General features: G+C 47.2%; 2 protein-coding genes across 2 annotated transcripts in view; one reads left to right on the top strand and one right to left on the bottom strand.

Moving 5' to 3' along the window:
* Nucleotides 1–198: 198 nt before the first annotated feature.
* cfap99 (cilia and flagella associated protein 99) lies at nucleotides 199–4,968 on the bottom strand. Its single transcript, XM_062469220.1, has 16 exons — nucleotides 4,651–4,968; nucleotides 4,387–4,509; nucleotides 4,109–4,253; nucleotides 3,900–3,994; nucleotides 3,675–3,787; nucleotides 3,414–3,591; nucleotides 3,212–3,292; nucleotides 3,055–3,123; nucleotides 2,872–2,958; nucleotides 2,674–2,762; nucleotides 2,301–2,505; nucleotides 1,978–2,119; nucleotides 1,701–1,852; nucleotides 1,224–1,429; nucleotides 551–740; nucleotides 199–418 (listed from the first exon to the last, which is right to left on the bottom strand). The coding sequence occupies exons 2-16, from the start codon at nucleotides 4,498–4,500 to the stop codon at nucleotides 311–313; spliced, it is 1,974 nt and encodes a 657-aa protein (XP_062325204.1). The 5' UTR covers nucleotides 4,501–4,509; nucleotides 4,651–4,968; the 3' UTR covers nucleotides 199–310.
* Nucleotides 4,969–5,271: 303 nt separating this feature from the next.
* zfyve28 (zinc finger, FYVE domain containing 28) overlaps nucleotides 5,272–20,508 on the top strand; it is a 20,249-nt gene continuing 5,012 nt past the window's right edge. The window contains 5 exon segments of the mRNA XM_062469567.1: nucleotides 5,272–5,671; nucleotides 14,934–15,074; nucleotides 18,529–18,666; nucleotides 19,090–19,292; nucleotides 19,455–20,232. Coding sequence (XP_062325551.1) covers nucleotides 5,636–5,671; nucleotides 14,934–15,074; nucleotides 18,529–18,666; nucleotides 19,090–19,292; nucleotides 19,455–20,232 — 1,296 coding nt within the window. The 5' untranslated portion in view covers nucleotides 5,272–5,635.

Here is a 20,508-nt window from a genome sequence, read left to right as displayed (position 1 = left end):
TTTCCCTCTGTTTAGCGGCGCTGAGACTTTCAGTCTATTTAAACCCATTTAAACAGTATCATGTTCCATTGCTGTGTATGATTGTTATTTATTTCAGATGGAAACTTTAAACGCTATTAAAAAAATGTGTTTGAATGAACAAAATCAGAATGATCAAAAAGTTATGAAAACCACAGTCGCAATATTTCAACAAAGTTTATTCAACTAACTTTTCCACTACTCAAATCTCAAAGTTTTCCCCTCGTGTCATTGCTGATGTATAAATACAGCCAAATATCAAATCTAGATCTTATAAAGAGGGGTTTAATTTCTAAGCCTTTAGTATTTTCCTGTGGGAGACTGAATCAGGAGCTTGCTGCTTGATGTGGCGCTCTAAGCTCTGTTCCAAAGCCCCCCAGTGTTTTTCCTCCTGTGCCAGCTGTACGAAATAAAGTAAACGGAAGAAAAAGAGACACAGAATTACATTTGATCGAGAGCTATTCGGTAGTTACAACAAATCGCTACTACTGAGGCGTTTTGTTTACTTTTGAATGTTTACTTCTGCGCTCACCTTCTTGTGATTCCAGCTTCTGAGAGCGTGCTGAGCGGCTCGCTCTGCAGTCTTGGCCCTGGTCTTCTCGTTCTGCTTCAGCCTCTGTCGCTCCTGCCGTCTCTCCTCCAGCCTCCTCTGTAGGGCCAGCACCTTGTCATTCTTGGCCACAACCTGCTGCAGGCCCTGGCCTGCTTTCTTCTCTTCCAGCCTGCCTCACACAACAGGCACAACATAACCCATCTAAGCTATGCTTTAGTCTCAGGTCTTTGTGAGTGAGTGTGTTTTTTTGTATATGTTTTTTTGGGGGGTCTTTTTCCTTCTTTATAGGACAGTTTGTAAGTGAAGTGTGGCAGGAAAGGGTTGGAGAGGGAGGGGAAGACGTTCAGCAAAAGGCCCAGGTCGGATTCAAACCCAGACCACTGGGGTAAGGCCTCAGCCTACATGGTACGTACACTTATTGTAGAAAGGCCCATCCAGGGACGGGAGTTGAAAATTAGCACTTGATATAAACTCTATGTGCATTACATCAGCTGCAAACTTTGCTCTGTAGCTATGTTTTAACTGCATTGTCCCTGTCAAATAAATGTAATAAATAAATAAACTTATCCAGTGACCGCCCTTCCCCCCCCCCCCCCATGTGTGTGTGTGTTGTCATGCAAAATCTCAATTCACATATCGAGCCCTCACACACCTGCGTTCCGCCGCCTGTCCCAGTGCCGTCCTGTGGAGGGCGATAGTGTCCAGATGCTCCAGCAGAAGCTGCTCCTTGTTCTGCTTCTCCAGCAGGATGCGCTCTCTCCTGTCCTCCTGCTCCTTCCCCTCTGCGTCCTTCAGCACGGCCAGGCGTTCCCTCAGCTCAGCCAGGGACATCTCCCCCAGCAGGCGATGCCCTGCCGTCTACAACACAGGGACACCGGGGAGTTTCAGCAGGGCTCCCACTAAGAATTCTGGGCCCAACGAAGAGTTGACATTTGGGCCATGCCCCCTCCCCCTCTCCCCAATTTTGGTTGTGTCTGTTTTTTCATTTAACACATTTTAAATCCAAGGTTTTTGAGGGCCTTCCCAACCATTGGGGCCCTGGGAAGTCAATCCCACCTTCCCCCCCACTTCGACGCCCCTGTGTGTAAGGATGTGGTGTAAAAAATCCTAAAAAGCCCTCTTAGCTTACCTCTGTCTCATCCATGAAGGTGTGCCTGAGGTGGGGCACAGATTCGAAAGCCCGTATCTCACAGATTATCTGTAACCTTCTGCTCAGCTCTTCCTGGGCTTCCTCTAAGGCCTGCTGTAAGAGCTCGCGATTTTGCACGGATACTTCCTTCGCTAAACAACAAACACAAACGTCCATTAGAGCACTTCCCATGCAAACAGTGAGGGTAATAGTGAATCTAAAGAATGCACCGTGTAAAGGGATGTATATAGTAAATCTTAGGTGGTTTTCCTTGTACCTATACGCTGTTTGAGCTCCTGCAACTTCACTTTGGCAGCTTTGGAGTTCTTGTGTCCATCTGCCACCTGTTTCACCAGGTCCTTTATGTCTTTTTCCTCTTGCAACCTCTTGCGGGCATATCTCTGCATGAGCTTGGCAGTCTGTAAGCGACAACAGACTCACAGACTGAATCAAGGAGGATTACAAAAGACAGGATTACAGGTGTTTGATTTGATCAAACTGGAAGGCGACATATAATCCCATTGGGGAAGCCTCTAATCCTTGCATTTGATTACACTTCTTGTGAGGCGTTGCTAAATTCCTTGGGGAAAGCAAACCCACCTCTTCCTTCTTTAGCAGGGCAGTCTTTTGGTTGCGCTCCATGATCCGTGCGCGGGCCAAAGCGGCCTCTTCGTAGCTGATCCGTCCCTGCAGGCGGCGCTGTTCCACCTGGGCCAGCTCCGCCTGCAAGTCCTGCTCTCTCATCTCCCTCTGCCACTGCAGGAACGCAGACGGCTCGCGCGCCCCCTCAACCAGCCGCTCGATTCTGTGTAAACAAACACCACGGCGTACTAATGCACTGCCACAACAGCTTCTGGAACTGGTGCTATCAACAGCAACACAGTAAATATATATATTTACATGTGACGTTATACTTAAAGCTCTTTGTCTACACGTGTGGTTCTGAGAAAAGTGGTAGGTCATGCTGTGGTACCTGTTTAGCTCCTCCTCAACATGGCGGTTGTACAGAGCTCCCTCTCGCAGTATGGCTGTGGTGTTGAGCCTGATGGGCAAGCTGTTAGTCTAGTGGAATCATACAAATACACAGGGGTATGTATTTGCTTACACAAAGACACACGCACACACAAATGACATATCAAAAGTTTCTGATGGATAACCTGTTGACATTTACCTTGTGGGTTGCAGGTGTCCCAGAGGAGTGAACTAAATCACACTTGAGCTGGGAATCATGGCTTTGCTTGATCTGGGATATCACACTCTGCAAAACCAAACAGTTGATCATTTAGAAGAGAATGGAATAGGTTCCATAGAAAGCTCTCTAGAACGTCTCCCAAATACCCACACATTGACTAACCTTGGTAACCTCAGACTTTTCTGGGTTTGCACATTTGAACTGTTGAGTGTTTGCCTCGAATAGCACTTGCTTGGGGAAAACAGAGTTATTAAACGACAATGAAGGTACATTGATGTGTACAGTAATTGCGTCAACATCAGTTCCTTAACCAAGATACCTCAGCCTTCTGTCGGTTCCTCTGTTTCACTTTCTCTAAGGCTTCTTTCTCTTTTGGAGGTCTGTAAGTGGTGGTTGGCACCTAGTAAAACATTACAGAAATATATACAGGTTGTTTAGTAAAAAAAAAAAAAAGTATAAAATAGAATTGTTTAGACACATGCTTCATGTGAATGTCCTTTACTTGATTGAATGAAACTGACCGCATGGCATTTCTCCTGCTGGGGAATCGGTTCAGGAACCGGGAGAGGACGATGTTTAGGTTTTGTAAGAGAAAACTCTTGGGGCTCAGTGATTTTTGTGGGAGCTTTCTTGATCTGCCCCGCTTGAGACATTTTAGCGGCGAGCTGATTTATCAGAACCTCAATCTCAGGGCGCCACCTTACGGACAAACATAGAAACTATCAATTTAGTGCCCCCCCCCCAAAAAAAAAAAACTACTACTGTGCTTCCGTTTGATTTACCTTAAAAGTGGAGCAATCCAGTTATTCTCCACATAATCAGCATCATAAATATGACTCCACTCGCCTTTCATCCAAGTGCTGATGTTTGTGACGTTGAATACGAAACCGAGGAACTACAAAACCATTTTAGTAAAAGTTCATATTGTTGTTAATATTATTGAGATTTTTCTGTAATGTTCATCATTTCTGGCATTAAAGTTAACAGTAGACACAGGAGTTTCTTACACTGTGCATCTTCTTGATGTCCAGAGATTTAACAATCTTGCTGAAACACTGAAGTCCAAGATCATCAAGGACGAACACAGCAAGATAACAGATAACTGCAGAAATTAAACAGACACATTTAGAGCCGGAAATATCTGATGGGGAAGTTTTTCTGAAACTGACAATAATCATTTTGCAGCACACCAGTCCAAAGGAACTTATGAACTTACCAGCAAACTGATTGCGATCAGCCTTCAATAAGCATTTACCCTTCTGATCAAAGAAAACATCAAGGACAATGTCCATCAATTTTTTGTGCTCAATGCATCCGGAGACAGTGTCAAGTATGAAGTTCTTGTCAGAAGGTTCCAGATTCTGATTGAAGACATTGAAGAAGAAAAAACTATATCATAACAGGTTTATATTAAGTAATGTTGCAATTCTAAACAGCTGGATCTGATATACTAGCCTGAATTTACTGAATTTTAACTAGGTTGCTAGCAGATACCTCCATGGCCTTGCAAGCCTCTTCTGTGTAATCCTCAACACAATATTTGTCTGCGTTGAACTTGTCAAGCAGTAAAGTGGCCTCTCTGACAAGTACCCCATAATTTGGCGACATTTTCTGTGCCTACACAATGACAAGAACGTTGCAATGTGTGATTTGAGAAGCGTGGATGTATGGTTTACTGATGCAGAGGTGGATCCATAAGGAAAACAGAAATGCAGACACAGACAAGGTGACAAATGAGGCTGAAAGACAGGCACTTACCCGGCGAGCCACTTACGAGCCTAGTTATCTTGGTGTATTTATCCTTAAGCAAAAAAGGATGGGACAAATTGCGAATAAAAAAACTCCAGCTGTCCAACCAGGCAAGTGTAGAGCTCGTCTGCATTAGCTAGGATGGTTGATACATTTGAACCTTCCCATGGATATTCTACCTTCGTTTATTCAGTCTGAGATGAGATAACTATATTAGACTAGCTAGCGTTATATTTTTTTCACATTTGTATTGGCCTTTCATTTATTTATGGTAAATTAGTCTAGTTGTCTCAGACCCAAGAACTACTAGTACTCCTAAATTCATCTGACTAGCTTCGAAAACGTTGCCATGTTTGGTCGTTGCTAAGCAACAGACTTGCGTAAACAGAAGTCCTGCTTCTCCCACATCAGAGGCTTCCAGATATGAACACTCAAATTGCGACGCCCATTACAATAAATGTTTATGTAGTTTTTTTTAAATCGTTATAACTTCATAATTTTTTGTCCCATATTAGGTAACCAGCTGTCATAGTTATATATTTTTGTACATTCGAATGAGAATATTTCATATCTTTTCTCTCGCCATAGAATGTAACAATGATTATGACGTGAGGCTTTGTGACGTGTGGTGCAATCCTTTCCCTGGGAAAGTGGGTGGCGATGTTGTCAACGTGACTGTCATCAAGCAGAGCCAGGGAGAGAACAGCAAATCTATCGGTGGATTGTTTCAAGCGCATTGCTCCTGAACAGTAGCAGGCACAGTTTACTTCTGATTATGTGGCTATGAAAACATATCGTCTTTTTGGTGGAAAAATATGAAAACATACAACTCTGTACCCTATCATCTTGGAAACCATAGCTAGCTACTGTATTTTTTAGATTTCTCACCTTTTAGCCACGTAGCTTGCTAGCTAGCTGGCTAGCGACTGCTGGTATCTCACACAGGTAGAAAGAGGGATTGATGACAAAAGAGGGGTAAGGTGGCGAGGTAACGATGAATCGGTTTCGAAAGTGGCTGTACAAGCCCAAGGTAAGATGTATGTATTTTATGTTCTTTCTACTGTCAGTCATTTATTTGCCCAAAACTATAACTTGCTAACTATAAATGTATTTTTATAGCTACCAAATATAAGTATTCTCAATTCCTCGCAATCAATAATCGCTGTGAATGCTATTTGCTAGCTAGCCGAAAAGAAAGTTGCCTTATTTGAGATCATCTCAGTTAGCTTGCTGAGCTGGTTATCTGGAAATAACTTGTCTTCAATAACATTGCCAAAATTTACTCTTTAATACGAAATAAATAATGTATGTTTAATTTTTAAATAACAGTAACGTGTAACTGATCCCGTCTCTTTTATTGCGTTATCCTCAAGTTATTGTTCGAAAACACTATATAAACAATTGTGTGTTTTGCTAGTTATGGTGTGATAATTCCCATGGTAAAACACAGAACTTTGAACTGTTACAGCATTTGTTTAGTACCTGACTGCCTTTGTCGTACAAGGTGATGTTCACCAACATTATACTTGACTTTAGGAAGTTAGTGCAGTCTTTGTTAATTGTGTCAGTGATCTTGCGGCCAATCCACTCTCTTGGTGAAAACGAACTGCTGCATATTAAGCATTTTAAATGTTATCATAAAAAAACAAACTTGTCAAAGTAAGCTTAAGAGAAAAAACATTATTTTAAACTGCGGGCCTTTCTTCGTTTATCATAAGTTTCAGAAAATATACACGATGTATAGGGTTAGGGTTAGACTAGGGTAGAGGGTTAGACTCGAGTGTCTGAAACAGTCCTTCACATCATCACCAGAAGGTTATGTAGCCGTGTATCATTTTCTCCTTGCTACAAGGGGTATTTGAGCTGCAGAAGGCTCCAGTAATCTGTCCCTGAATAAATGTGATCCTGTAACAGAGTAGAACATGAAGTAGATGCTTGATTCAATTGTCATAAACTGAAAAAAATGGATTATTTGATAAAAATGGAAATCCACTTTTGTTGTGTTACTCGATTTTAGTCCAGGTTTATGCTGTCTCTTGTGTTGTGCAGAGTAGTGATGTATTCTTGTGAAAACATCTTAATTGCTTTAGCTCGCTTTCTGTCCAGTCTACAGAGGGCATTCTACTCTGACATAAATTGTTAAACACTGCATAGTGTTTTCATTTTGCATCCACAATGTGTTGTATATTGAACTATGTTCTCCTAGTGATAGAAGGGAGTTGAGTCAGCATGTTCTCCTTGAATGGAGCAAGGCTATTGATATTTCCAGAGCTGCATTATACTTGCTAGAAGTCACTCTGAATTGTTTTCCCCTCCTTTCAGCAATACAATACCTGTATATCCAGTTTTCTCAAAAGTAGCTTGCAACATTAATCAAGAAGCACATAACATGCCTGTCTGCTCTGTCAGACTTTGGTATCAGAGCACCAACAAAAAAACACAACCATATCACTTCTTCTGAGCACTACTGTACTATTGGACTGTGTAAATAAAAAGAAGCTAAGCTTAGTTCCCTCCCTGTGCAAGCTTTCTAACATTCCTTTTGCTGGTTTAACTGGCCAACTGACAACACATTTTCTAACAAATTGACTATGCACAAAAATGTAGAATAGAACTCAACACTATCTTTTGGACGTTTTTTCTATCCACCGAAGGCTACACATGAACAAGTCTGTGACAATCCATTTACTGGAGGTGATGATCTCACATTGCATCACAGGTTACATTGTAGGCTGCGTTAAATACTCACAAAACAGAAGGTTTTCCATACTAGAGGCAAGCTAGGAAGGTGTAAGGTGAGAAGTGTATGGGGGTAGGGGGTTTGTGTTCATAAAGATGTGCACTTGACTTCACATGGAACATCCGACAGAAACAGATGAGGTCTGGATCAAGTTTCCAGCCAGCCAAAATGGCCTCTCTATCACCTCTATTCTCATTCGTCAGAGACAGGCTCATGGTGAGAGAGGGAGTGAGATGTCAGAAGGCTAAACCTGTCCATTTCCCCTCCAAGCCTCTCCTTCTGTCCTGGTGTTATTCTATCAGGCATTCAGGGGCTGACCTTCAGTTACACAGCACCTCATCTGTCAGGGTGACAGGCCCCACAACCAGAAGCAGGCGGCCTACACTGGGGCTCCATCTGCTTGTCCGTCCTCACACGGATGGCCGCTGGGCTGAGATGCGCCGCAATTCACAGTTTCATTTCTCCCCGCTAAACACCCGACATTTGTACCTGCTATGAGGAAGAAAAAAAAACATACATCCTCTCTCCTCTATCTACCAGTTGTTCAGCCAGTCAACTAAGGGTCAGTGCTGGCAGATATCGACTTTTTTTATGTCATTTTTTATTCAGCAGCGTGGTACTAATCCAATTTAACTAGCCTTAGCTATAAAACCACTGTTTTCACAGGACAGCTCACCCACCATTACACATATTTTCTCACAGTATGATAGTCTGACTAGCGGGTGGTTTTATATACGTCAAACAACGTGAACATTTTACATGCCTTTGCAGAAATAAAATACTCTCGTTTATTCCCGTCACACACACACAACTGCTGAGCAAATATAGCTGCAACGTACAAGAAGGTAAGAGAAATGTGGGTAATTGGCGTCCTGTCTGTCCAGAGTGGGGTGGCTCTGCACAGTCAGTGGAGGCCCAAGGAGCAGCAGAATGCTGAGCGGTGACCAACATGCCTGCATATTCAGCCTCCTTTCTGGTTGTCTCCTTTCTGCTTACCCAACAGCCGTGCGGTAATTGATTTGGTGTCAGCTGGCTGGATTTAGAGAGCTGACCCCTGGTGCAAATCTAGACAGGCTAGGCAATTGAAGGCCTCTTTAAATTCATTGCAGGCTGGAGAACTGGCTGTTGTGTCCTACGTGTGTGTAGGAGATGATCGAAGACGAGCTACTGGGGTGATTTAACTCCGCTGGAGAGACTTGTCCAGGGGCTGATAATGACAGTGAAGTTGTATTGATTCTCTTTGCATTATGACGCGTCAATAGTAATCTGCAGGCTCCGTAGTGGACGATTAAAGACTTTATACGGTATGATCGCAAGCCCTCAAAGTCCCCACAGCCTTCAGTAGCCTATATGATTGTGACTGTGCCAGGCTGGCTGGCTGTGCGAAATACACAACACCACCCGTCATGCTGTCCAGCGGGCGGGGGAGGGAGGAGGTGTGTTCTGGGGGGGAAGGGGGGGGGGGGCCAGCAGGTCCTATATTTTTGGGATTAGTTCTTGGCCTTGGTTACGGTTGGCAGGAGATCAAATGAAAGGATGCCTCTCTTTCACGGCTTCCACACTCTGCTGTTCCATCCCTTTGCTGTGACGGTGTTGAGGCTGAGGACAGGCTGTGAGGAGAGCAGGAACCAGGCGACTTCCTTCCTCCCTTGCTGTTTGGGAAGTGGCACGTTATCTGACGTAAAGGATCGGTCGTGATAAGCTTAGATGTTTGTTGTTGTTGTGGTTGTTAAAGTTTCTTAATATTGGTGAAGGTATAGCTAAGAAAGAGAACGCTCAAACTTCACTACAATCAGACTGAGATGTCTGCCGGGAGATTTTCCGCTCTGTAAATTTGCCCACAGTTGAGCATTGCATGTGGGCTTCCTGTGTATAAATATCTTCTCAACAGATGGCGGGCACCATGGCAGAAAGGACCAGAGTGCGCTCGGTAGGAACTGGGCAGTGTGAGGAAGAAGAACCAGGCTGTTTGTGTGTTTTGAATGGATGGATGGATCAAGTGTGCGGTAGTACCTCAGCCCACGTCCACAGCGGTCATTATGAAGTCTCATCATGGACAGAATGGAGTCGGGCCCTGCCTCGGTCGGCTGCCTCGGCCGGCTACCTCTGTCCCGGCGGTCAGTGATGGGCTGGCTTCTCTGTGAGTCATGTTCCACAGCGGTGAAGAAGGTTGAGCAGCACTCACTGAGGTCAGACCACAGCCAGTGCTCATTAGAGAACATAGGTTTGTTTTTTTTGGAGACATCATCAAGACTATTTCGGTAGATGTGAAATGAAGATGTTTTTTTGCTGCTTTTGTCCTCCAAGGAACAGGTCAAAGTAGACTGTTTTTTACGGATAGCTACGCCTTGTTGCCATCCTTTCAGCCCTCCTCTCTACTCTCTTTGTTGTGCTGATGTTTTTCAAAATGTGAAATCCCCTCTCCATCTGTAGTCAACATAGCCCTGTATTGTATAACAGAATTAATTCTTGCATAATAACTTCCTGGTGGTCACGGGTCATAAAGGGGGGGTCCCCAAATGTCACGCCAGCCTCCAGAAGATCGGAGCTCTTCTCCCTGCAGCCCAAATCCTCTTACCTCCCCCTGCTGCCCCGCTCTGCCCCATCCTGCCCTGCTGGACCCTGCCCTAGGCACGTGTCTGGCTCCATCACAGATCAAAAAGCAGATTAGTGAGGCTGAACTCCAGACACAGATTATAGCATCGCTCCCCAGATGGAACAGCTGTGTTGAGTCTGCTGAGTCAGGGAACTCGCCCTGCTACCCAGAGAGATCAGGCAACTCGCCCTGCGACCCAGAGAGATCAGGAAACTCGCCCTGCTACCCAGAGAGATCAGGCAACTCGCCCTGCTACCCAGAGAGATCAGGAAACTCGTCCTGCGACCCAGAGAGATCAGGAAACTCGCCCTGCTACCCAGAGAGATCAGGCAACTCGCCCTGCGACCCAGAGAGATCAGGAAACTCGCCCTGCGACCCAGAGAGATCAGGAAACTCGCCCTGCTACCCAGAGAGGTCAGGAAACTCGCCCTGCGACCCAGAGAGATTTCCCCGGGTCCAAAAGGGGGGCTTTGATGAGAATGTCTACTGTTCAGCCATCATAGTGAGGTGGTTCACATTGTTCCCACAAAGTGAAGTTTCAGTAATGTTCCATCAGTGTGGGGTTTGACCCCGAGCCACTCCCAAGCATTGTGCAACTGATATATCAGAAGATGTCATCTTGAAACTGCCGTTTTCAGAAGTAGTTCCAGGTCCATAACCACAGTATGCAATTATTCAACAGTGTGAATGCGAGGTCCACAGTTTAGTCAGCGATTCAGTAGATTAACCGTTGCCTTTGTTGCCTATCGCTGTAGCATTCTAGTGAAAACCAGAGAGGATTGGAATAACTAGCTTGGAAGACTGAGTACACAATAGCCGGAAGCTGTGAACGTGCTGTTTTATGCAATGTCACACAAGTGAACACAACACTCATGGTTCAGATGGAACCAAAGTCGAACATTTTGCATAATTTAACCTACAGACAGTTCTGTTCTTTATTGACGGAGAGACCTGGGATTGGAGGTGCTTTACCTGTTTGTTTCTCTTCCAACCTGCCTGCTCCGATGCGGAGCCCGATACTTTCTGCTGAGCACTGAATAAGCAATGGAACAATGCGATGGATACCACTGCTCGTTTGCCAGTAAGTGCCAGAAGCTAAATGAACTGCTGCAGGCAGTTGACAGCCCTCCCCACAACATTAGCCTGGGCTGCCAGAAGAGGCATTCCTGGAGAGCAGCCAGACAGCCAGCCAGCCAGTCAGTGAATTGAGCCTGGGAGGCATGAGGTGCAGGATAGCCATCCTGCCCGTGGTCACGAGATATTAGCCAGTTGCCACCTCCTCGTGGTGTGAATGGAAACCAAGTGATGATTCAGCGACCTCAGAGCAACAGCCGTAGACTGCTGGTGGAGGAGATGTGGGAGGATGACGAGATCCTCCAGACAGGCCAGGTGGTACGCTGCACCCTGCATGGCAACACGCTCGGAGGGTCGGAAACGGCCTTCAGTTCATTTACTCCCAAGCGTTAACGCTAAGTGAACCTGTCATTGTGACCTCGCCTAGGCTGTTTGATGTGCTATGTTGAGGCGGGGAAGGTTGAAGAGAACAGCGCACCTCAACTGTCGGTGGGGAGGTTAGGACAGCTTAATGACGGAAGATGGCAGGTTTCTGACCACAAAGGGTGAGTGTGTTTGAGTCATCCCGCAGAGTGCATCAAGGACAAGTGACGACAGGAGCGGTTTCAGGACTCGCTGCCACAGGGGGCCCAGACGGCCAGATCTGCTGAATCATTAGCTCTCTTACCCAACACAGTGGTTGTGCTCGTGGCAGGACTAGTCTTGAGGGCTGGAGACTCATCTTGAAGGCTTGTTTTCTCTTCTTTCTCTTCTTCGTTTTTAACTTCATGATGACATGATATTAACTTGTCAAACATGTTTTTCCCATGGTTCAGAGCCTCAAACTCATCTAATGACCCTGTCCCAGAGCCATAGAGAGAGAGAAATGGCTCTGTGGCTCTGACCTAATTCCCCAGTTGGAAAGTTTTTTTTTTTTCTTCTTTTCCTCCATTCCTTCAATTCCTAATGTGTTTCGTTGTGTGTTTGTTTTGTCTTTCTGGAGTTGTACTGACAGGTGAGCTGTCACGCAGGTGTCAGTATTGACAGGAACACTTCAGAAAAGGCGGCCTGATTCCCAAGGAGATCTAAAGTAATGAGGTTCAGATGAATGCGGTGAGAAAGTGAGACGGGACTCGCACTTTCAAACTGCTCGTGTCATCTGACTTCAAGGTGGCTCTGTCTTCTTCGCCACCTCTCCTCTATCAAAGGAGATCATCTCTTCAGACAGACTCGGGGCCCTTCTTATGCTGACGAGGGCGAGTTCCCTGATGTAAGGAATGCCGAAATGGGTAGACGGATGTATGAAGAGATTAGACAGACAGACTTACAGAGATAAATCTGGTAGATGATTTCTAACCTCTTAAGGTAGGCCTGGCCCACACATGCCCAGAACGTCCTACACTATCGACTTCTCTCCATGATGCAGCGGTGTTGGAATGTTCCCTCCAGAGAGGGGAATGCAGCAGGAGGAAGCTCCGGTCCGCTGCCATCTCAAAGGCTCCTTTTCTTCCTCCTCTGAGCTGGACCAGCAGAACGCCTGCCGTCTGCATGAGCCGTCTTTTGCCCTCAGTGGAAAAGGTCGTCACCCTTGGCCTGCTACCATTTCCTGTTTGGACGAGACATTAGTGTTATACACGTCACTGCGTAGACAGCGATTTGAGTCAAGCTCCATGGAAATCTACCTCTTGCTTCAGGAATTTGTCCCTTGACGAGCTTCCAGGCTCGTTCTGTGGGCGGTTTGCGTGCCGTCTGCTCACTGACTTTTAGTTTGAAGGGATCTTCGGGTATGCTGTAGTGGGAGACACTGGGTCAATACAGATCAAGGAAAGTCTCATGTAATTTTCACTTTATTTAGAAGATGCTTCTCTGTTGTATCCAGTGTGCTTCACTGAGCCTATTTCTCCTTCCTTATCCCTTGTGATGCTTCTCTGTTGTATCCAGTGTGCCTGCTTCACTGAGCCTATTTCTCCTTCCTTATCCCTTGTGTTATCTTCGGGTCATTCTGACCCATCAGTCATTGTGACCCACCGTCGTATTGCGACAACTTTACCACATACAAAAACAAAGTGAAGCATTTTCTTTTAACCGTTGGGCTGTCTCAGACCCCCCACATTGCGAAGGTTAAAAGAAAATGCTTTTTATTTGTTTTTGTATTGGGTGAAATTGGGTAAACACAACAATGGTTCGTTGTGAACCTTTGGGTCATGTGACCCGAAGGCAGCACAAGGGTTAAACACTACAGGAGGCTAACCAATAAGCTATGAACTCCAATTAGCTCTCTTCAAACAATATAGCCTTTCATGTCTCATACCATTTATACGATGGATGATACTGTCAGTCATACATTCATGGCAGATTGAGACACATGCGTCTGTGTTTAGTGTGCAGCAGATCTGGCTACCTTGTATCTCTGCAGCTAAGTATATCTATTCACTCCCTCTCTCTTTCTGTCATTCTCTCTCTATCTCTCTCTCCATATCTTAGCAGCTGGGTGCCCCACCCTCAATTCTCATCCTTCGCAAGTGATTTATATATAGACATGGAGCATATACAGTACGTGACCTTGTTGAGAAAGAACACTCGAGAGAAGTGTGAAACATTTACACGAACACTGTAGCATAACCACTCTCAGCCTGCTCGCTGTTCGGCTGTCCTGCCTGTTCTGCACACGCTCCATAGCCTCCTCTTTAGCGGTTGATGCTGTGCGATGCCGTGCCTGGCAGACCAGGACGCTAGGTTGATCATGCCAGTGTATTTCTTCCTGCTGTTTGTTTTATTATTGATGAGAGAGGGGGAGTGAGAGAGGGAACAGTCGTGCATCATCTGCTCGATACTGCAGGCAGCCCATTGGGAGCTCTTCTCACTGTGGGGAACCAGCAGAACTTTCGGGAGCAGGTCTTGTAAGATGTTCTCCGTTCCGTGTGGAAAACGTCGCTCTCCAAGGGGGCCTCCTTGTGCTACAGTAGTAGTAGTAGTAGGTCTTCAGATAATAAAGAGATTTTGTGTTTTTTTCTTTTTTTTGTGCGGGCTGAGTGCCGCACTGTGTTCTCACTTTAATCGCAGTGTTCATGCAGCACAGCAGCGTCTTAAACAGCCGAGGCAGAGCAGAGGAACCACATCAGTGTGCTGCTGTGCTGTGTTTAAGAAAATAAACCAATAACAACATTTCAACCTACCTTCTCTTTGAGATCTGGCCCTTATCTGCCCTTCTTCCCTGCCCCACCCCTCCCTCCCTCACCCCTCCGCCCCCTCTCCCACCCCTCAGCCCTCTACCCCCCTCCACCCAGCTCTGAGCGGCGTGGCAGTACATGTGCTCCCCAGCAACAGAGTGCTCTGTTGGGCTGGGCTCCTCCCTGGAGGGTGGGCACACACTGGACGATAATGACACAAATCCTTCAGCGCGGACAAGCTCTGTAATTACGCCAGCTCTTCTGGGGAGGTTCCACACAATATTAACCATCTGCTGACACCTCTCTGGTTCTACCTCCTCCTGCCCCTTGAGCCTGGGCACGAGTGCACACATGCATACACACACACACACACACACACACACGCATACACACACGCATACATACACACACTCATACGGACACACATATAGATACACACACAAGTGCACTCACACACACGACCACACACACACACAGCACTCTTCATGTGTTCTTGCTTGTGTTGGGAGTCAGATGGCTGAGCGGTTAGGGAGTCAGGCTATTAATCAGAAGGTTGTTGGTTAGATTCCCGGCCGTGCCAAATTACGTTGTGTCCTTGGGCAAGGCACTTCACCCTACTTGCCTCGGGGAGAATGTCCCTGTACTTACTGTAAGTCGCTCTGGATAAGAGCGTCTGCTAAATGACTAAATGTAAATGTGTTGACCGTTGCTCCTCCTCCCTCCCTGTCTCCAGAGGACAGACCCCCAGCTCCTGGCCCAGTTCTACTATGCTGACGAGGAGCTCAACCAGGTTGCCATGGAGCTGGACAGCCTGGACGGCAGGAAGGATCCTCAGAGATGCACCCTGCTGGTCAACCAGTTCCGCTCCTGTCAGGTACGGCCCTCACCGCAGGGGTCTACTACTACCTGTTGGACCTCACATCAATTTAATACATGCATACAAAAATACATTGTAGAAGCTAACTAGAAACTTTTGTGTGTTGTGTTGTGTGTGAATTTTCTTTTTTGTTTTGAACATTTGCAAAATATTTTTTTTAAGGTTTTTGGAAAAATACATTTTGACAAAATATTTAAAAAAAAGATGAGACGTCAGGAATCCTTCAGAATCATTGCGAAAGATAATTATTTTTTAGTATACTTTTTTTGGGTGTGTGATATTTTTTTCTAACCTTTCAAAAAGAAAAAAAACTACACCACACAAAGTTTCAAGTTTTTTCAAAACCAAAAGTTCAAAAAAATTATTTCTCCCCAAAAATTCAAAATGTATATCATTTGGAATGGAATGGAATGGCAGCAAATTTAATTTTCGGAATTTTGCTCAGGCTGGAAACCTGAGCAAACCTTTTCTGGTCCCAACTACCAACTGCCCCATTCAGGTCATAGAAAACGACAAGGCCAGAACAATTCATTAGAGTTAAGTCTATGACCCAGTATTGAAGAGACGACTAAAATACTCCTGCTCAGCAGAGTGACTAGAATTAGACCAGAGTTTAAATGAGATCAGATTGATCTCAGCTGTGTTGGAACTGGGTCAACAGAGAACGTATTTGTGGGCTGATTTGGTTGGAAGCCATTTGGGTCACCTGACTGAACCTGTGCTTGGTGGGAAAGAAGAGGGTTGTTTCAGACTTATTTGATACAGCCAGGTTTACATGACCGGGTCAAGTCTGATTGGTTCATTCTTTGGCCAGACCTTAAATTCATTTCCTTGTTTAACCCGTTAAGGAGTAGCGTCACACATATGTGATTCTGAACATTCCAACCGACTATTTTCCGATAGACAAAAACTATATGACAAACGCTATAGTATGGCTTCAAAATTTACAATTAGGAGGCTAACAAGTAACACTAGCAGGTAGTAGCATTGCTACAAGTATTATGCTAGGTTGCTAGGTAACGGAAGCTAACTAAAACTAGCTAGCTTCCGTTTTGGAAAAATAACTCACTCCTTAAGAGAGATAAGTCCTGTGTCTGGATGTGGCCTGTGGGCACATCCTGCTTGTTTAGCAGACTGCCCCCAGTGAGGGTGACTTATTGTGAAGAATAAGTGAAGTGGAACTGATTATGGCAATTGAGTTGCGAAGAACATTTAGTCATTTAGCAGACGCTCTTATCCAGAGCGACTGAAGAAGTCAAGATCACACCTGTTTAGTCTTACCTTCCTTCTGAGACGTCTTAGATTTGTTGTTTTAGATTTCTCTGTGAACCATGATGGATATTATAGATCATATATAAAATGGTGATCTATTAAATGATACCTTTTAGACTGATGTTAGGCATTTACTTCCTTAGTTATAGTATTTTGTTTTTGAGCCAGATACTTGACCAGTTTCCTGGTGTGAGTTAGGGCCTCCTGCCATGCTGATGCATGCTGGGAAATGCGGGGCGGGGGGGGGGGGGGGGGTTGTTGGGTGGGCCATCAGCATGCATGCTGCTCCCCAGCTCCAGAACCCCTGTACCCTAGGAGGAGATTTCGCTTAATAAGGTCATCACATCCCCAGCTGTTTCTCTCTTTCTCTCTCCTCCCCTGTTCTTCCCTTCTTCAATCCTCCTCTCTCCTCCTGCTCTGTCCCCTGTCTAGCTCTCCGCTGAGGTCTCTTGTTCACTTCATTATCACCTCAAATTGACCGTGCCGTGAATGTGCCGTGCCGTGAATGTGTGTTCGTTTTGTGTTAGGCTGTGCTGTTCCTACCCAGCCTTTAGCTGACTGACTGTTAAGCATTTTCAGCAGATGATAATTAGCTGTCCTGGTCTGTCTCCCTCTTCATCTCCCCCTCCAGGACTATTGTAATGGTCTCCTCTGTCAGGGTTTAGCTTATCTGGCTATATTTCTGCAAAAGGGGGTTTTCCTTTCACAGTGAATTAGTGTCATGTTTTGCGTCCGTCAACAGTTCTACTCTCCAGTGGTATAACCCCATGGTTAGCAAGTAGTCGCTTTGGCACAGCTAACTCTCTGAATCCTGGACACCCCCCAAGGGGACCAGCAAGCGACCGGTATGCTTCCAGACTCCCCAGCATCTCTCTGTGGTCCTGGGATGCAGGACGAGAGGCTGTGAGAGAGTGTTCCACATCACCCAGTCTCTCTCCTGCTCTCCTCTGAACCACGCTGGTCTGTCTCACTCCTGCTCTCCTCTGCCCAGCCAAGCTCCTTACGTGCTCCTGGCAACAGTACGCTCTCAGCATGACCTGCATGAGCGACACAATGAATGGCTGGCAGAGAGAGCGAGGGAGGAATCAGTTTGGCAGAATAATACGGAGAGAGAGAGAGAAAAGGAGAGAGAGAGAGAGAGAGAGAGAAAGAACGGGAGAGAGAGAAAGCGGGAGAGATGGTGAGAGAAAAGGAGAGAGAGGGAAAGAGAACGGGAGAGGAATGGAGAGAGGGAGAGAAAAGGAGAGAGAAAGAGGGAGAGAAAAGGAGAGAGAGGGAGGGAGGGAGAGAGGGAGAGAAAAGGAGAGAGAGAGAGAGAGAGAGAGAGAGAGAGAGAGAGGAGAGAAAAGGAGAGAGAGGGTGAGAGAGAAAGGGAGAGTGTGGCAACAGAAAGAGGGAGAGCCTGGGGCAACTTCTCCATCTCCCTCAACAACCCATCCACTCAGGGTCACTCGGTTTGGGTCGAACTGTGGCTGATTGTCGGTCAAGAACAGTGAGGATAGGACACCTTATGATTAGCCAGGGCTCCGTGGTGGTTTACCATGGAGGGCAGCGAGCCAAGGCCAACACACAGGTCATCACTGCTACCGAGGAAGCAGTGGTTCAGCTGTTTTTCCGCAAACCTTTTTAATATTTCTTGTGGGGGTTAGCCGGGAGGCGCTGTGTCTGTCGTGATCACCGCACACAGCAAGGCTTCGCCGGGCTGCGAGGCTCATTGTTAGTCATTGTTTACGGCTCTTGTACATGCCAGCAGCACACAAGCTCTTGATTAGCTCTGGCTGTGCGTGACAGTGTGTTTTGTTTACACCGCTGGAATTAGGGGATTTAGTTTAGTGTGAGTGTGTGTGTGGGGGGGGGGATTGAATTGTGAAGCTGTCATAGTCCCTGTTTTGAGCATGTCCTTGTCTCATTGTTTACTGCCAATTCCCAGTGAGGAGTTGAGTGCTTTTTCAACATGGATTAGTCCCCGTAGTTAGGTCGAAGGTAAGTCGAGCCTTCCAGGAACATGTCACATGTCACAGTGTTCTCCGGCCACAGCACGCGTCCGCCTGTGTCCAGTCGCCCGGCCGACGGAACACTTCCTGACCGTTCCATTTCATCCAGTTTATTCAATCTCTTCCTCTGTCACTCTCCCCCCCCCCCACCCCCCCCCCCCCCCCCCTCCCCGCCGTGTCTGCAGGACAATGTGTTGAACATTATCAACCAGATCATGGATGAGTGTATCCCTGACGACAGAGCCAACAGAGACTTCTTGGTGAAGTTCCCGGAGGAGATTCGCCATGACAACCTGGCAGGGCAGCTGTGGTTCGGAGCCGAGGTACAGTGCGATATTCCCTCACTCTGTCCAGCTCTACAACAAGTCCACTGTGTCTGGCCCGCGTAATGATCTGGGACTGTTCGGATAACAGTCTATTGTTGTGTGTTTGTGTCTGATTGTGTGGGTGTGTGTCCCTGTGTGTCACTGTGTGTCCCTGTGTGTCCCTGTGTGTCCCTGTGTGTCGCTGTGTGTCCCTGTGTGTCCCTGTGTGTCGCTGTGTGTCGCTGTGTGTCGCTGTGTGTCCCTGTGTGTCCCTGTGTGTCCCTGTGTGTCGCTGTGTGTCTCTGTGTGTCTCTGTGTGTCCCTGTGTGTCCCTGTGTGTCCCTGTGTGTCCCTGTGTGTCGCTGTGTGTCGCTGTGTGTCGCTGTGTGTCTCTGTGTGGTGCATGTGTGTGTGTCTGCATGTGTGTGTCTCTGTGAGCAGTGTCTGGCTGCTGGCTCGATCATCATGAACAGGGAGATTGAGAGCATGGCCATGAGGCCGCTGGCGAAGGACCTGACCCGCAGCCTGGAGGAGGTGAGGAACATCACGCGGGACCAGGCCCTGCGAGACCTCAACCTCTACACCGACCGCATGCGGGACGCGCTGCGCCACTTCGATAGCCTCTTCGCTGAGTTTGAGCTCAGGTACGTGTCATTGTTCATTTAGGGTGCACTGCCCCTGTCAATAAATACAAATGCTCTAACCCCTAAGCTACCTAAGCATGACGACTGCCCTGTGTGGTATCGCCGTGGGCATCATGAACGTGAGGGTGTGACCATGTGGTCCTCTGTCTGGTCTCTCCACAGCTATGTGTCCGCCATGGTGCCTGTGAAGTCTCCCAAAGAGTACTACGTCCAGCAGGAGGTCATCGTGCTGTTCTGTGAGACCGTGGAGAGGTGGGTTCTGCCGGGTGGGGAGGGGGAGAACCTGGGTTCTGCCGGGTGGGGAGGAGGGGAGAACCTGGGTTCTGCCGGGGGAGGAGGAGGGGGAGAACCTGGGTTCTGCCGGGGGAGGAGGAGGGGGAGAACCTGGTTCTGCTGGGGAAGGAGGAGGGGGAGAACCTGGTTCTGCCGGGGGAGGAGGAGGGGGAGAACCTGGGTTCTGCCGGGGGAGGAGGAGGGGGAGAACCTGGGTTCTGCCGGGGGAGGAGGAGGGGAGAACCTGGTTCTGCCGGGGGAGGAGGAGGGGGAGAACCTGGTTCTGCCGGGGGAGGAGGAGGCGGAGAACCTGGTTCTGCCGGGGAAGGAGGAGGGGGAGAACCTGGGTTCTGCCAGGGGAGGAGGAGGGGAGAACCTGGTTCTGCCGGGGGAGGAGGAGGGGGAGAACCTGGTTCTGCCGGGGGAGGAGGAGGGGGAGAACCTGGGTTCTGCCGGGGAGGAGGAGGGGAGAACCTGGTTCTGCCGGGGGAGGAGGAGGGGAGAACCTGGGTTCTGCCGGGGGAGGAGGAGGGGAGAACCTGGTTCTGCCGGGGGAGGAGGAGGGGAGAACCTGGGTTCTGCCGGGGGAGGAGGAGGGGGAGAACCTGGTTCTGCCGGGGGAGGAGGGGGAGAAAGGAGCATTCACAACGTTAACACAGAGAGCCTGGTAGACGCTTATCAATTCAGTTTAACTTTATTTATTCTGACACACAGTTCCATCTAGAATAGAAAACAATACGAGGACAGATATTACCATAAAGGGCATGTCCACAGTGATTAAAACACACATGCATGGCATTATGTTCAGTTTGAGAGAGGAAGGTTGGGTCTGTGGCGTGTCATCACGGCCCTGTGATGGTTGCAGGGCTTGTCAGGCTTTCTAAACATCTGGGTGATTCCTTCTCCTGTCGCCCGTCCTCTGTATTGTGTCCCAGGGCCCTCA

Source organism: Osmerus eperlanus, chromosome 9 (genome assembly GCF_963692335.1).
Source record: "Osmerus eperlanus chromosome 9, fOsmEpe2.1, whole genome shotgun sequence".
Classification (NCBI taxonomy): domain Eukaryota; kingdom Metazoa; phylum Chordata; class Actinopteri; order Osmeriformes; family Osmeridae; genus Osmerus; species Osmerus eperlanus.
Note: the sequence above shows the minus strand (reverse complement) of the source record. Positions and strands in the feature narration are given on the sequence as shown.

Bases quoted from the DNA above. Each gene is read 5' to 3' on its own strand.
- cfap99 (XM_062469220.1), bottom strand. From the start codon at position 4,500: ATGTCGCCAAATTATGGGGTACTTGTCAGAGAGGCCACTTTACTGCTT. The intron at 741-1,223 runs GTGTGTGAGGGC...TGTGTGAGGCAG, and splicing joins GGACAGGCGGCGGAACGCAG to GCTGGAAGAGAAGAAAGCAG. The intron at 419-550 runs GTGAGCGCAGAA...TATTTCGTACAG, and splicing joins GAAGCTGGAATCACAAGAAG to CTGGCACAGGAGGAAAAACA.